General features: G+C 47.8%; 2 protein-coding genes across 4 annotated transcripts in view; one reads left to right on the top strand and one right to left on the bottom strand.

Annotated features, from left to right (window-relative positions):
* pde6a (phosphodiesterase 6A, cGMP-specific, rod, alpha) overlaps positions 1–792 on the bottom strand; it is an 18,655-nt gene extending 17,863 nt beyond the window's left edge. For both annotated transcript variants that reach the window (XM_068324913.1, XM_068324914.1), the window contains exon 1: positions 655–792. In XM_068324913.1, the coding sequence (XP_068181014.1) occupies positions 655–777 (123 nt within the window). In that variant the 5' untranslated portion in view covers positions 778–792. The remainder of the gene's footprint in view (positions 1–654) is intronic.
* A 3,671-nt stretch (positions 793–4,463) lies between these two features.
* On the top strand, positions 4,464–13,770 carry slc26a2 (solute carrier family 26 member 2). 2 transcript variants are annotated; one of them, XM_068324919.1, is made up of 5 exons: positions 4,464–4,558; positions 7,010–7,632; positions 7,737–8,027; positions 8,211–8,659; positions 9,885–13,770. In XM_068324919.1, exons 2-5 carry the CDS (start codon positions 7,024–7,026, stop codon positions 10,666–10,668), a joined length of 2,133 nt encoding a protein of 710 aa, XP_068181020.1. In that variant the 5' UTR covers positions 4,464–4,558; positions 7,010–7,023; the 3' UTR covers positions 10,669–13,770. The 2 variants fall into 2 exon arrangements, with proteins under 2 accessions (XP_068181020.1, XP_068181021.1); XM_068324920.1 differs by lacking the exon at positions 4,464–4,558 and adding an exon at positions 4,585–4,866.
* Positions 13,771–15,941: the final 2,171 nt, after the last annotated feature.

The raw sequence follows: 15,941 nt of genomic DNA, 5'->3' as shown, positions 1-15,941 counted from the left end.
GATTCATGCCTGTCATGATGGTACGTCATCTGATTGAGTTCTTAATATTTTAATTCATAGTAACTATGTTGAGCAAAAGAAGAAAGTGGTCAGACGAACACGTGTAACCTGAATTTACCTGTACTGTATAACAGAACGTGATGGGAGTCAGGGTTCTGCAGGATCTGAATGTCAAGGTGAACAACTCTAGTCTGGTGCTGGTAAAAATAAAGGAACACTTCCTGAAGCTGATGGAAAACAAGAAACAGACTTTGGTGTAAAATGACATCAGAGTAACACCTGTCAAGGTGAAGCCACGTCTGAACTGGTCTCTATGACAACAGCAGAGGTCACACTGATTTACAGGTAGGTCATTTCATCTAAGTTCATGTACTGTCCTGGTTTAGGTCTTTGAAAAAGGTGACATTAGTTCACAATTCATTAAATACACCAGTAAAACATATACTTATGTCTGAAATTTGAAATTTATTTATTTATTTTTACTAAAGAAGGGTTCGGTGAGTGAGCATATGAAACCGGCAGGGTTCGGTACCTCCAACAAGGATAAGAACCACTGGTCTAACCCAATAACCCCCTAACCTAATAACCCTAACCCAATAACCCTAACACTATCTACGAGACAACTACGAGGTAGTTTGTTGGACTCAGTCCTACCGTTGGTTGGGTCGGTTGTCTGCACCGTCTTGAATAATCCCACTGTGTTGCTAACAGGTGTCTGAGCAAAGACAGGATTACCAGGATGGCTTTAAATGGTCGTATGTGGACGTAAGCCGGCATCCAATTAAACCCCGGGTCACCCACGCCCTCAGCACGTCGTCATGCAGCTGGTGGAGACTGCCGGTGAAGACCCCTAACCCCTAGTTAGGGGTCTTCCCTGGCACCCCTAACCCTTAACTAGGGCTCACCTAACCCCTAACCAGGGGTTAGAGGTTAGGGTTAGGTTTAGGGATTGGGGTTAGAGTTAGGGTTAGGGGTTAGGGTCAAGGTTAGGGTTAGGGTTAGGGTTGCTGCCTGAATGAGCCTCCAGTTAGAACTGGAATTTCAACCAGGGCTTTGAACCGGTTCATGGAACGAAAGCAAACCGAAAACTTTATATTTTTTAATGTTCCGGAACATGTATGAGGACTGTAAGACAGTGGTGAGGTGTGCTGTAGGTGTGACAGAGGAGTTCAGGGTGGAGGTGGGACTGCATCAGGGATCAGCTCTGAGCCCCTTCTTGTTGCTATGGTGATGGACAGGCTGACAGACGAGGTTAGACAGGAATCTCCATGGACTATGATGTTTGCAGATGACATTGTGATCTGTAGTGAGAGCAGGGAACAGGTGGAGGAGAAGCTAGAGAGGTGGAGGTTTGTCCTGGAAAGGAGAGGAATGAAGGTTAGCCGCAGTAAGACAGAGTACATGTATGTGAATGAGAGGGACCCAAGTGGAAGAGTGAGGTTAGAGGGAGAAGAGATCAAGAAGGTGGAGGATTTGAGGTACTTAGGGTCAAGAGTCCAGAGCAATGGAGAGTGTGGAAAAGAGGTGAAGAAGTGTGTCCAGGCAGGATGGAACGGGTGGAGGAAAGTGTCAGGTGTGATGTGTGATAGAAGAGTTTCAGCTAAAATGAAAGGAAAGGTGTACAAAACTGTGGTGAGACCAGCGATGTTGTTTGGTCTAGAGACAGTGTCACTGAGGAAAAGACAGGAGACAGAGCTGGAGGTAGCAGAGATGAAGATGCTGAGGTTCTCTCTGGGAGTGACCAGGATGGATAGGATCAGGAATGAGTCCATCAGAGGGACAGCACATGTTAGAGGTTCTGGAGATAAAGTCAGAGAGGCCAGACTGAGATGGTTTGGACATGTCCAGAGGAGAGATAGTGAATATATTGGTAGAAGGATGCTGAGTTCTGAACTGCCAGGCAGGAGGCCTAGAGGAAGACCAAAGAGGTGGTTTATGGATGTAGTGAAAGAGGACATGAAGGTAGTTGGTGTGAGAGAAGAGGATGAGAAGACAGGGTTAGATGGAGGACACTGATTGGCTGTGGAGACCCCTGAAGGGAAAAGCCGAAAGGAAAAGAAGAATGTTCCAGAACAGAATCAGAACAGAAAATAATAGTTAACCGGTTAATACCGGGGTTTTTTCGTTCTTGAAAAAAAAAAAGACCTGATGTTTCTCTTCCTGTCCTTCACTGGAGGGGTGAGAGCAGAGAGAAGTAGTGGCTATCAGCAGCAGGTAAGAACAGGGAGGTCTCCCAGTCACCATTAATCATTACAGGTAAACACTCAGCGTGTCAGTCTGAACATGTATGATTTAGACATGAACTCAGTGGCTGCAGTCATCTTCAGAGCAGTGTGTTCCCGTACTGCCAGCGCTTTGTAGTAATACTGAGCTATGGGAGAAGAACAATGAAGATCTGTTGTTCAGCAATAAATGACATGGTGGGAGTTATTCTGTTCTTATGTCATGTAGTGTCTAAGTAGGAGGCATAAGCCTGAACTACATGATATAACTGTCATAAAGCAGAGGTGTAGTGCTGTGGTACTGTTTACTGGAGGGTGGGGGCATATCTGTAATTATAGTCTATAGTATATAAACTAATTGTTTTAGTTTCCTATTTAAAGTCCTTCAGTTTCCGTGTTTTGAGCCCCATTCAGCTCCTTGTTGAAGAGGCTCCGTCTAAATAACGGAGTTTCTTTCTCTACTTTTACACACGGCCCACATTATTGGTTCATGGTTGTTAACGGAACAAACAGCTGACTGGTTGGACTGTGTTGTACTACGTGTTTAAATTTAAGAAAACAAACCGACATTATCTTTTAAATGTTTCTATGTCTTTATTTAGTGATAAATGTGTAGTAAATCCCTGAAGTCCTCGTCTCCGGTCTGCATTGAATCTGTCGGTAGTTTCTCCCCCGCTGACCGGCTGGTTTCCGGGGGTCTGTCCGGTAATGATGCTTTAGAGAAACATCGGACAGAAGTCTGAGCAGACACGTTAGTCCAGGACCCACAATCCACCACCTGTTGGGGGGTGTAACTCCTCTGCACTGCCCCCAGTCCTGGTAAACCTGTGTTCACGTCTCTCATCCATCGCTGACGTCATCGTCGGGGGTCTTCAGCCAATCAGATGTGGTTACCAGCACACCTGCGGTCCAGTCCCGGTATCCCCCCCATACCTACCGGAGGTGTGCCGGACGGAGCCTCGCGTCACGTCCTCTGATTGGTCCATCGCTGCCGGCGTACGTAGTGACGTCATACGTCCTCTCGGTGGACAGTGGTCGGTCTGGAGGATCTCTGACTGACGTCACAGAAACATTTCTACAGATTGGTGAACTCAGTGAACACAGAAGACGCTTCATGTCAGAAGGAGCAGCGTTGGTTTTTGAGACATTTTAAGGCTTTAATCGCGTCTAATGGTGCGGAAAATACGGAACCTACATATTTATATCTACAAGGAACGTTATTAACCGGTTCAGGAACTTTGTTTTTTTGTTCTGACCGGTTCAGGAACGTCAGTTGATGGTGGAACGCAAAACTGGAAACGTTATAATTCCGTTTCTGTTCGGAACGAAACGATTGTTAAAACATTCTGGTTCAAAGCCCTGGTTTAAACTCAAGTTGGAATTCCAGTTCTCTTTGGTATTTTAGTTAAAGCATTTAAAGTAGGTCACCCAGCCAGGCGTCACCCTGACCTTTCAGCAGGTGTGTCATGTGACCTTCCAACAGATGTGTGTTACGTGACAACAGCACACTAACATAACGTCCATGTTGTTGTTCCACGTCATTTAATCTGTGGGGCCACAGCGTGAAGCAACAGACGCCCCCACCCCCCTTCAGATGCCGCCCTTCACAGACGAGACTCCTCCTGCGGGTTATATCACCCAGCCCCCACCCCAGGTGACACGAGGCCCCCCGGGGCCCCAGGCTGAGGAACCTGAGACAAAGGAAATAAAGCATCACTGATGAGGTGTCAGCAGAGCTGCTCAGACAGGTCTGTTGACCCCTCAGCATTCTGGGAACCAGTGGCCCCCAGAGATGGGTGAAGCGACAGGAGGGCTCACACGCCCCCCTCCCAGTGTGGGATTGGGGTTAGGGTTAGGGTTAGGGGTTAGCTTCTCCTGGTCTCGCGGGTCACCAGGTTGCTAGAGCCCATCCTGGTAATGGTTTGGGTTGTTCTGACGTCATTCACTCATCAATAGTTTTGATTGGGTTAGGGTTTGGGTTGTTCTGACGTCATTCACTCATCAATAGTTTTGATTGGGTTAGGGTTTGGGTTGTTCTGACGTCATTGACTCATCAATAGTTTTGATTGGGTTAGGGTTTGGGTTGTTCTGACGTCATTCACTCATCAATAGTTTTGATTGGGTGTTTGTCGTCAGATTTGTTTTTCTACTTCAGGTGAGACATCTTCCTCACAGACGAGCTTTGTTACAGTATTTCTCGTGACGTAGGCACGTTCTTCCTGACGTCATGACGCTCACAGCTCCTGATCGACCAAACATGAATGTTAGGCGGAATTCCAGCGCGGTGTGTGAACCGGGGATCGCACCGGGCTGAACCGGGACTCCCGCGAGCTCAGGTCAGTTCCTCCGCGTCCGAACGACACCGGGCTACTTCCGGGCGTCAAAACCGACTGTCACGTGACCGCCCCGTAAGCGGTTTAAAGTTTCATCCGGGTCCACGTTGACACCTGCTGCCCACAATGGGACCATTCAGAGGTCCGGACGACCGGCGGAGCGCCGTGGCTCAGAGGACGACCGGCCGGTGCCGTTCCAACTAACGAGTAACGAGTAACGGTTAGTTAACGATTAGTTAACGAGCCGGTCAGACGGTTCTCCCGCCGGTAAATCTCGGGTTCTCTCTCTGAACCACGCTCTGACCACGAAGGTAAGTTTAAAAACCGAATGACGTCATTAACACCAAGAACTACTCCCGAATAGTAACGTCACGGTAATCTGATGACGTGTTGAGTTCACAAATGCTTGAAAAAGTGTTCAAAGTTTTGTTTCAGCTGAAATAGAAACGTCTCCGTTAGAGAAAGCTTTGACCAAACCGACCAAACTAGTACCGACCCAAACTAGTACCGACCCAAACTAGTACCGACCCAAACTAGTACCGACCCAAACTACAACCGACCCAAACTAGTACCGACCCAAACTACAACCGACCCAAACTAGTACCGACCCAAACTAGTACCGACCCAAACTAGTACCGACCCAAACTAGTACCGACCCAAACTAGTACCGACCCAAACTAGTACCGACCCAAACTACAACCGACCCAAACTACAACCGACCCAAACTACAACCGACCCAAACTACAACCGACCCAAACTACAACCGACCCAAACTACAACCGACCCAAACTACAACCGACCCAAACTAATACCGACCCAAACTACAACCGACCCAAACTACAACCGACCCAAACTACAACCGACCCAAACTACAACCGACCCAAACTACAACCGACCCAAACTACAACCGACCCAAACTACAACCGACCCAAACTACAACCGACCCAAACTACAACCGACCCAAACTACAGCCGACCCAAACTAGTACCGACCCAAACTAGTACCGACCCAAACTACAACCGACCCAAACTACAACCGACCCAAACTACAACCGACCCAAACTACAACCGACCCAAACTACAACCGACCCAAACTAGTACCGACCCAAACTACAACCGACCCAAACTACAACCGACCCAAACTACAACCGACCCAAACTACAGCTGACCCAAACTAGTACCGACCCAAACTAGTACCGACCCAAACTACAACCGACCCAAACTACAACCGACCCAAACTACAACCGACCCAAACTACAACCGACCCAAACTACAACCGACCCAAACTAGTACCGACCCAAACTAGTACCGACCCAAACTAGTACCGACCCAAACTAGTACCGACCCAAACTAGTACCGACCCAAACTAGTACCGACCCAAACTACAACCGACCCAAGCTGCAACCGACCCAAACTAGTACCGACCCAAACTAGTACCGACCTAAACTAGTACCGACCCAAACTAGTACCGACCCAAACTAGTACCGACCCAAACTAGTACCGACCCAAACTAGTACCGACCCAAACTACAACCGACCCAAACTACAACCGACCCAAACTACAACCGACCCAAACTACAACCGACCCAAACTACAACCGACCCAAACTACAACCGACCCAAACTACAACCGACCCAAACTACAACCGACCCAAACTAGTACCGACCCAAACTACAACCGACCCAAACTACAACCGACCCAAACTAGTACCGACCCAAACTACAACCGACCCAAACTCCAACCGACCCAAACTGCAACCGACCCAAACTGCAACCGACCCAAACTGCAACCGACCCAAACTAGTACCGACCCAAACTAGTACCGACCCAAACTAGTACCGACCCAAACTAGAAACAAACTGAAATAGAACAACGAACTACAACAAACCCGAACTAGAACCGACCCAAACTAGGACTGATCCAAACTAGGACCGAACCAAACTAGTACCGACCCAAACTAGAATCGACCCGAATTAGAACCGACCAAACTAGAACCGACCACTGAGTCAGAGCCAGTTTGTCTGAATTAAAACAACGGAAACAAAGGCATCAGGGCGGACGAGGGGCTTGAAACAAACCCCTTGGGTGTCCATCTGGGTCAACCCACCAAACCGGGTCAACCCACCCAACCGGGTCAGGTAGGGACTAACAGATCACACGGCACATCCTGGTGGAGGTGTGCTGGCGATTAGTCAGCGCCACGACAGCGTAGGTGCTGTACGGGTAAGTCCTGTTTGTGTGGTCACATGACTCAACAGGAGACACGCCCGCCCATCTGCTGTTTACCTGTGCTTGTGTCAGCCTTCCATCACACCTGTGGAGGCAGGCCGGCGTTGCCGCAGCAGTAGAGACGTCCTGTTATCCCAGTCCTCTTTAGGCTCTCAAACATTGGCGCTGGGTGCCGTCCAGCGTTCTGCGGGGGACGCACCTGAAACCCGTGTCGTCTAATCCCTGCAGATTGGGGCTCGACCATGACTGTCGGCAACGACCGCTGTGCGGCGGCAGAAGGTGGAGCCGAAAGCGTCCAGCATCAGCCTCTCATCTTGGAAAGAGTGGTCAAAGAGCCCAGAAGCTGGCGAGCCGTCGCGTGCCACCGCCTCCAGAGGGCCTGCGTTTGCACCACGGAACGAGCCAAGGCCAAAATACTGGGCTTCGCCCCCATTTTGAAATGGCTGCCACGCTACCAGCTCAGGGAGTGGTTGCTGGGCGACGCCATGTCGGGCCTGATTGTTGGGATCCTCTTGGTTCCCCAGTCCATCGCCTACTCCCTGCTGGCCAGTCAGGACCCCATATACGGCCTCTACACCTCCTTCTTTGCCTCCATCATCTACGCCGTCCTGGGCACGTCCAAGCAGATGTCGGTGGGGGTTTTCGGGGTGCTCTGTCTGCTGGTGGGGCAGGTGGTGGACAGGGAGCTGGCTCTGGCGGGATACCTCACCGACACGGACAGCTTCAGCGGTAACAATAGCGCCATCCTGCTGGCTGGCCACGGGAATGGCAGCATCGGCGTGGAATGTGACAAGAGCTGCTACGCCATCGCCGTGGGAGCTACAGTCACCTTCATCGCTGGGGTTTACCAGGTGAGTGAGCATCCATCCACACACCTGTACGAGCATGACTCGTCACGCCAGGCTTCTGTAAACAACAACAACAACAAGAAAACGTTCTCTTCCTGGTTCTCCAGGTTCTCATGGGCCTGTTCAACGTAGGCTTCGTCTCCGTCTATCTCTCAGACTCTCTGCTCAGCGGCTTCATCTCAGGTGCGTCCCTCACCATCCTCACCTCTCAGATGAAGTACCTCCTTGGCCTGAAGATCCCCCGGGCCCAGGGCTGGTTCACCCTGTTGAAGACCTGGTACAGCCTGTTCCTCAGCCTGGGCAGCACCAACATCTGTGACCTGGTGACCAGTTTGGTGTGTTTCCTGATCCTGGTACCAACCAAGGAGCTCAACCGTCACTTCAAGGCCAAGCTGAAGGTAGATTAAATGAGACGAGCTCGTTTCAAATGTTTGCTTCTTGTCCAACAACGACACCACAAGGTCCACAAGAGTTCTGGATCCTCCTGAGCTTGCCTCAGCAGGAGAGTGAGTAGGTGAAGTAGGCCGGTCATAGCAGCGTCACCCGGCTGGGAGTCATGCCATGTTTCTCTCCCTGCCTAGGCTCCCATCCCCTTCGAGCTCTTTGTGGTGATCATCGCTACCCTGGCGTCTCACTACGGTCACTTCAACACCGACTACGGCTCCAGCATCGCCGGCGACATCCCCACGGGCTTCCTCCCTCCCCAGATGCCCTTGTGGAGCCTGATCCCCAGTTTGGCCTTGGATGCGTTCTCCATCGCCATGGTGGGGTTCGTCACGACCATCTCACTGTCGGAGATGCTGGCCAAGAAGCACGGTTACTCGGTGGATGCCAACCAGGAGATGTACGCCATCGGTTTCTGCAACATCCTGCCGTCGTTCTTCCGCTGCTTCACCACCAGCGCCGCACTCACCAAAACCCTGGTCAAGGAGTCCACGGGGTGCCAGACGCAGGTGTCCGGGCTCGTCAGCGCCCTCATCCTGCTGCTGGTGCTGCTCGTCATCGCGCCGCTCTTCTATTCGCTCCAGAAGTATGAACTGAGTCCCGGTCGTCATAGTTTCAAGATGGTGACACGTTCACCATCATGAAGGGGTTAGGGTTTAGTGGTTAGGGGTTTGGGGTTATTGATAGGTTAGGGTTAGAGTTAGGGTTTAGAGGTTAGGGGTTATTGATAGTTTCAGGGTTATAGGTTAGGGTTATAGGTTAGGGTTTAGAGGTTAGGGTTTAGAGGTTGGGGGTTATTGATAGTTTCAGGGTTAACGGTTAGGGTTAGGGGTTAGGGTTAAGAGTTAGTGGTTAGGAGTTAGGGTTTAGGGGTTAAGGTTAGATTTGGGTTTGGGATTAGGACATGTAATCACTGGACTGGAGTGATAGAAGAAGGAAGTAAAACTTGTAGTAGTAAGTTAGTGCATGAGTTACTTAGTGCGTTAGTTAGTGAGTTAGTGGGTCAGTGGGTCAGTGAGTTAGTGAGTTAGTGCGTTAGTGAGTTAGTGCGTTAGTGAGTTTGTGAGTTAGTGAGATAGTGAGTTAGTGAGTTAAACAGTGGGTTAGTTAGTGAGTTAAATAGTGAATTTGTGGGTTAGTACAAGTAAAACAAACTGGTCGGGACGAACTCTGGCTTTACACGCCAGTATTTCCACCTCAGAAACGTCATAGCAGTTATCACTAATCTGGATAATGCAGGTTGTGTGTACACAATAATTTACATGTTATTAAGAGTACATTTAGTTCTTTAGCAAAGAAAAACGCCCCCTCATGAGTTCGTTGTCTTTATCTTAACTGAACTTCTTATCTTGTTTGCCTTGAAAAGTGTGCAGATTGGACAAACACAGATTATCAGTGATTAGAGTCCAGGGTCAGAAGTAAGGGCTGCTCCCCTGGAGCTCCAGCGCCACGCCAACACATGGAGAAGACGGCTTTTAAGTGTTAAAGTGAACCCTGGGTAAACACAGGTGTCTCCAGTTGTGGTCAAAGCATCCAAAAGGGATGACGCCCTCTGCTGGCACCTCTAAGCTAACGTTAGCCACCCGACGGAAGGAGGATGTCCATGACACCAGCTTGAATGAAGAGCATGTGTTAGCAGTCTGGCTCGTTCTGCCACTTCAGACTGTGTGCATGCTAACGCCTTTAGCTTCCAGCTGCACCACCTTAAATCCTTGTAAACTCAAATGCTGCGAAGCGAGGATATTTCTTTATCTCACGTTATACCGTGACGCTCCTAACCACGCCTCTTCCTGTTTCCTTCTCCTGTCCAGATGTGTGCTCGCTGCCATCATCGTGGTGAACCTCCGGGGAGCTTTAGAAAAGTTCAAAGACGTTCCTCACATGTGGTCAGTCAACCGCATCGATGCCTCCATCTGGTTAACAACCATGGCCACCTCGGCGCTGGTCAACACGGAGCTGGGTCTCCTGGTGGGCGTCCTGGCGTCGGCGTTCTGCGTCCTGGGCCGGACCCAGCGGGCTCAGGCGCTGGAGCTCGGCCGGGCCCCCACTAGGGAGCACTATGATGACATGTCGTCTTACTGCGGCCTCCAGAAACATCCCGGGGTGGCAGTTTATAGATACGAGGCACCGATATATTATGCCAACCAGAGCTTGTTCAAGAAGTCTCTGTTCAGGAGCGTGGGCATCGATCCCCTGAAGGAGAGGGCTCGGCACATGAGGTTCAAGAAGAAGAAGAGTCCCGAGGGGGGGTGCGGAGGAGACGCTGACATGAAGTCGGAAGGGGAGGCGGCTGCCGTAACCCTGACGACATCGTCCTGTCGCAGCCTGGTGATTGACTGCGGCGCCGTCCTGTTCTTAGATACCGCTGGTGTGGATGCCCTGAAAGAGGTCCGCAAAGACTATGGAGAACTGGGAGTGACGGTGGTCCTGGCCCGGTGTAGTCCCTCCGTACAGGACGACCTGGAACGGGGGGGGTTCTACAAAAAGGGTTGCGATGGAGGAGAGAACAAAACCAGATTCCTCACCATCGTAGATGCCGTCAGTTACGTCCAAAGCCTCGTGGCTGCTAACGGAGACTGTGACAGCGAGTGCTGAAAGCAGCTCCGCCCTCTTCGCCATTTACAGCTATGCAGTTTACGTCCCGGGAACACTTGAGTGTCAGTACTGGTGTGCCTGGCGTGTTACAGGGGGGGCGCCCACCTGTTGAAAGTTCACCCAAAAATGAAAATACTTTGTTCGTTAACCCGTCTCCCTGAGGACGAGGGTCACAGTAGGTCACTTCCTGTCAGCAGGTGAAGTGCACAAGAATTAAGGCACCTTTGTTTCTGGGGGGGCCGTTCCTTTAAGCCAAACCACAAAAAGCAAAATGGTCAAGCAGCAGTTGTCCGTCTGCTAGCGGTAGCGGTGCGCTAGCAGTCTGCTAGCGGTGTGCTAGCATTCAGCTAGTGATAGCGGTGCGCTAGCAGTCCAGTGTTTTTATGTCCTTCAGGGTGAACCTGGTCCCAGCACCTGACCCCTCAGCAGCTTTAATGGTCTGTTGGGGTCAGGTACTGGACTCATGCTGATCTCATCGTTCTGAGCTCCACCGGATTGGCCTGTTGGATGGGCCCAGAGGTGACGCGGGTAATAGCATTGACAATCAAGGGAAGCTGCTTCACAGACCTAACACCATAATGGGAGTATTTGACTCCCAGAGGATCAGGTAGATTTCTGTTTACCCTCCATTCTGCAGGCTAATCCTTTAGCGATTGTTAATTCTGTACAAATAAAGGAGTTAACAAGCATCTGCTGTTTTAACGGCTGAATGCCAGTGGCCTTGTAAAGTTACAACCAGACGGTTTTTGTTATTTCAGAGATTAGGTCAGTCTTTTTTTTACCTCAACTCAGTCGTGTTGCAGAAGTCGCTTGTTTTTTAAGTTATTTTCCGTCATGCTGGATGTGTCACCGTAGAAGTGCCTTAGAAACACATGAGAGTCAACTGAAGAACGGGTCAAACCTCAAGCCAAAGGAAAACCAGCTTCTGTAGCGAATGCCATAAGAGATTTGGGACCAGGCAGCCTCTCCAGGTGTGAATGTTACTGATAAACCTGGATTTCCTCAGTCGGCTCAGGCGTCCTGAAGACGTTGTCGTGTAATGTTTGTAACATGAAAGAAGACAAAGGTCTCCAATGTTTTCTGGTGTCAACAGGTCGAAAACTTTGTCTTCATGAAGGATTTGGTCGATTAGGTTTGTTAGAAAGTCTAAAATAACTATTCATTTAAACAAGCGACACAAGGCACCAGCTGAAAAAGACACAAACTGGTTGTGTTTCATTTACATCAAAGACAGGATATTGTTTAGTTTGCTGGGGGGGGGGCATCTTCCCTGGCTGGAGGGACCTGTTTCGTCACATTTCCTTTTTTCATGAGTACCGTATTTATTTGAGTATAACGCGCAAAATTTTCTACCTAAAAAGGAACTCAAAGTTTGGGTGCGCGTTATAAACGAGGACAGGGGTGACACGCTTAGATATGTTGGTATACAGTATTATTTGCGCAATGACTTATTGGTCGAAGATATCGCTGAGCACAATCGCAAAACATTGAATGCAACCACATCTCTCAACCCACAAAACGTCCATGGTCGATTTTTAGTAACAGTATCCAAATCATTTGCGTGGGCGATCTAAAATAAATACCGGTAATTCATGATGGCTCATGCGCATCACTCCTGCAGAGGCGAGGCGTATCTAAGGAAATGGTATTCAATAATCAAATGCCTCATCAGCAGACCTTGTTGGATGGTGTCATTTCTGAGAATTCTTATTATCTGCTGTGACGTATGATATTTGATTATTGATTAGCATTTTATTAGCTACGCCTTGTCTCTTCATTTCCTTTCCTCGCCTCGGCCACACTGAAACGTGAGTTACCGGTAAGCATTGCTGGTGTCTGATGATGAATCGGACTTTGAAGGATTTTAAATACCGGTAAATATTGTTAATTTTATTTCGGTATTGTGTTCATAGTTTACGTTGTCAATAAATGATTTTTATCATGGACGCACGTGTTTAACAATGTTTGGCACTTACAAAGCTTTGTCTGAGCCGAGAAAAAGTGAAACAAAATTTTATACCGATTTTTCATTGAAAATTAGGGATGCGCGTTATACACGTGTGCGCGTTATACTCGAATAAATACGGGTAACTGAAAAAAATGTGAAACGGCGGTTTTGAGTTTGGGGCGTTCTTTTTCTCTTCTTGGTGTCGGCTCGTGTCGGTAGGCAGTTCTTCTTGAAATTTATTTACAGTCTAAGATTGAAATGTTTTTATTAAACCATGTGGTATGAGAGAGACTGGATGTTGGTGAGGGTTAGGGTTCTTATTGTTGAGTAGCGGAGGGTCTGTGTTAACGACACAGGTGGGTCAAAGCCAGACTGACCTTTGATCTACTCTCCTTTGATTGTACTCCTGTACGATTGGCCCTCCAGTTCACTGTCCTTGTGCTTTGATCTACGGTTCTTTGTTGCGTCATTCAGCCCAAGCTTTGATCTGCGGCCTCTGTTGCAGACGTCCCCAATACCAAACTGAGGGAGGGACAAACACAATGAGAATATAGATTAAAGACAAATGTTTGTACATCCACCACAGACATCTGTAGAGTACAAAAATGTGATTGATGGAAATATTCCTGCCTGTTTTTGATGTAAATTTAGAAAGACTTCACTAAGACACCAGAAATCAAGACTGGACGATGTAGCTGCTGCTTTTTATTGAGTAAAGGGCTTTGAAAGGAACAGCATTATTGTGTTTCTTTAATCAGATCTCCACACAGCCAAATACATTCACTGTTAGGAGCAGGTGAAGCCGTTGAGCTCCATCCAGCTCGTCACTGCACTCCAGGACCTCCTCCTCCAGACTTCAAGGTGAGCTCCGTTGACAGTCACTTCCACATCATCAGGAAATACATCAACACAGGTATCATCAGAATTCCCCAGGAGGCCATGACACCAAGTCCAGCGAATGTCCTGCTCGAATGCAATGTCATGAACCCCCCAGAGGGGGTCTTAAAAGCTCTGCCATTCTGCTATCCTTATCGTTCCAGTCCATTCAGCAGATAAGAGACTCCACGGCTCCTTTTGACCCTAAGCTCACCTTCAGCCTGTTTCAGGTCCAGATGAATTGAGTCTGGCTTTTGTGCTGCCACATCATCTCAGACAAAATGATTACAGCTTTGACTGATTACAGGTGCAAACGTCCCGTACAGGGAAGCATTCCATTTAGTTTCAAGGTGGAACTAGAATTTGACTCCAAAATAACATTTGGGGAACTCAACACTATTGTGTTGGAATTTAAACAAAGGCCTATTTTCCTGTCAAAGCCTTCAGGAACATTTTATGAGAAGACCAAAAAAGAAGAATCATTGATGAGCATTTAAAGATGAAAGGGGATCCAAAGATGTATTTTAGACCCCACCCCAAATACACTTGTAGATTCCAGCCTGCCCCCATCTCCTGCTTTGGTCTTCAGTATCGTAGGTGGATCTGAAGAGGGAAGTGGTTTCCTCTTACCACTAGGGGGCAGCATCAACGTGGAAAATCTGGTGAACAATCCAGGACCACTTGAAACCTCATTTTCAAAGATGACTTTGGTTCCAAATTTTACACATGGATTAAAAAGCTTGAGAAGTAAACTGGAAAACAATTTCAGGAAGTTGGAGAAACTGTTTTATTCAAGACCATTAAAGGAGGATCTAAAAGCAAACCACATTTTATTACAATCTTTTGTGTTTGGATCGTTTAAATTTTTTTTTAAATGACCACACAAGCCAGGGTTTCTAAAACTAGTATTCTCAGACTTGAACTTAAGGGTACCTAGAGGGAGCTGTAGGCTCCAGGGTGTGGTTTGGTCTACAGGAATTATGTATAAGAGGAAGATCGTTTTGTTTGGGGCAATGTGCATGTAGAATGATTCTGAGGCCTTGTAAGAAGTCCTAAAGAGCTGTTGCTCTTCCAGTGTCTTCCTGATTTGTACTTTTGTGTTGACAATATTATATTGGTCGATGAGGATAATCTGGAGAGGCCTGCAATCCAGCAACCGGGACGTAGATCAAGAGATTGGATTGAAGTGAAGACTCCAGTGGGACAATATTGGAACATGTGGGTGAGATGGCAGCAAGAGGGTTCTTTGCCACCATTTGATGCAAAAGAGTGACCTTGGGAGAAATTTTTGAAATGATGGAACATTTTTTCTCCGCAAAAATACTGATGATGAAGATAAGAAGGCTATATTGCTGTGTGGTGGGAGCACCACTTATAGTTTGATCAGAAGCCTCCTGAAAACCAGGAGAGACAAGCTTTGAACAGTCGGTTAGTTTGTTAATGACCACTTTAACCCAAAGAAAGTGAAATAGTCCAAAGATTTAAATCTAATTCCTGCATCAGAAGACTTACTGAGTCAATGGCTGTGTATGACGCTGAGCTGAGAGAACGAGTACGAGACTGTAATTATAGGGAGACTCACAGATGTTGAGGGACTGACTTGTCTGTGGGATCAATGACGACAGAATTCAAAGATTGTTGGCAGTGACAATAATCTTTGTCACTGTAAAGATTATTGTCTTCCATTGCTTTCCAAACTATGGAATTTGCAACCAGAAGACGACATCTAGAGCATATCAAAATAAAGATACAGTCGTCCCTTGTTACTCGCAGTTAATGCATTCCACGACCACCTGTGAAAAATGAAATTCCGTGATATAGTGGCAAACTATTGAATTATTTACAGTAACTTAAAAGTTTATGAACCCTCCCCATACTGATGTTAAACCACCTTATGTGGTTTAACATACTGATGTTAAACCACATTCTAGTTTATTCAAACTGGACTGTAATTTCCCCTTGGAATACTGAAGTACACTAAAACCAAATTACATCAATATTCCTTTTTCCCACACTCTGATAGACTGTTTAAAGCACTTTTGTGTCTCACGAAAGTCAGAGACTCACAGAACGCAGGATGCCGTCTGGATGTCCTCATCCAATAGAATGTGCCTACGGTATCACGTGACTGCCTACTAAAAATTGGCGAGGTGAAGCCAGGTTTCTTGAAGTGCAAACAAGCGATGGAATACAGTACACCAAAATCTGAAACGGTTCACAAAACTCGACATGAGTCACGCATATCAGCAAATTCAAATAGATGGGACAGTCCCAGAACTACCTGTCAATACACATGGTGGCAATGTTTACATATATCAGACTGCCTTTTGGTGTATATTCTGCTCCAGCTTGACTCCAGAGAACCATGGAAGGAGTTCTCCAGACAATACCCCATGTGGCTGTGTGGCTACTTGGGCGACCTCAGTTAGTATGCATGCCTGTAATGAAG

The sequence above is a fragment of the Antennarius striatus genome, chromosome 10, assembly GCF_040054535.1.
Source record: "Antennarius striatus isolate MH-2024 chromosome 10, ASM4005453v1, whole genome shotgun sequence".
Classification (NCBI taxonomy): domain Eukaryota; kingdom Metazoa; phylum Chordata; class Actinopteri; order Lophiiformes; family Antennariidae; genus Antennarius; species Antennarius striatus.
Note: the sequence above shows the minus strand (reverse complement) of the source record. Positions and strands in the feature narration are given on the sequence as shown.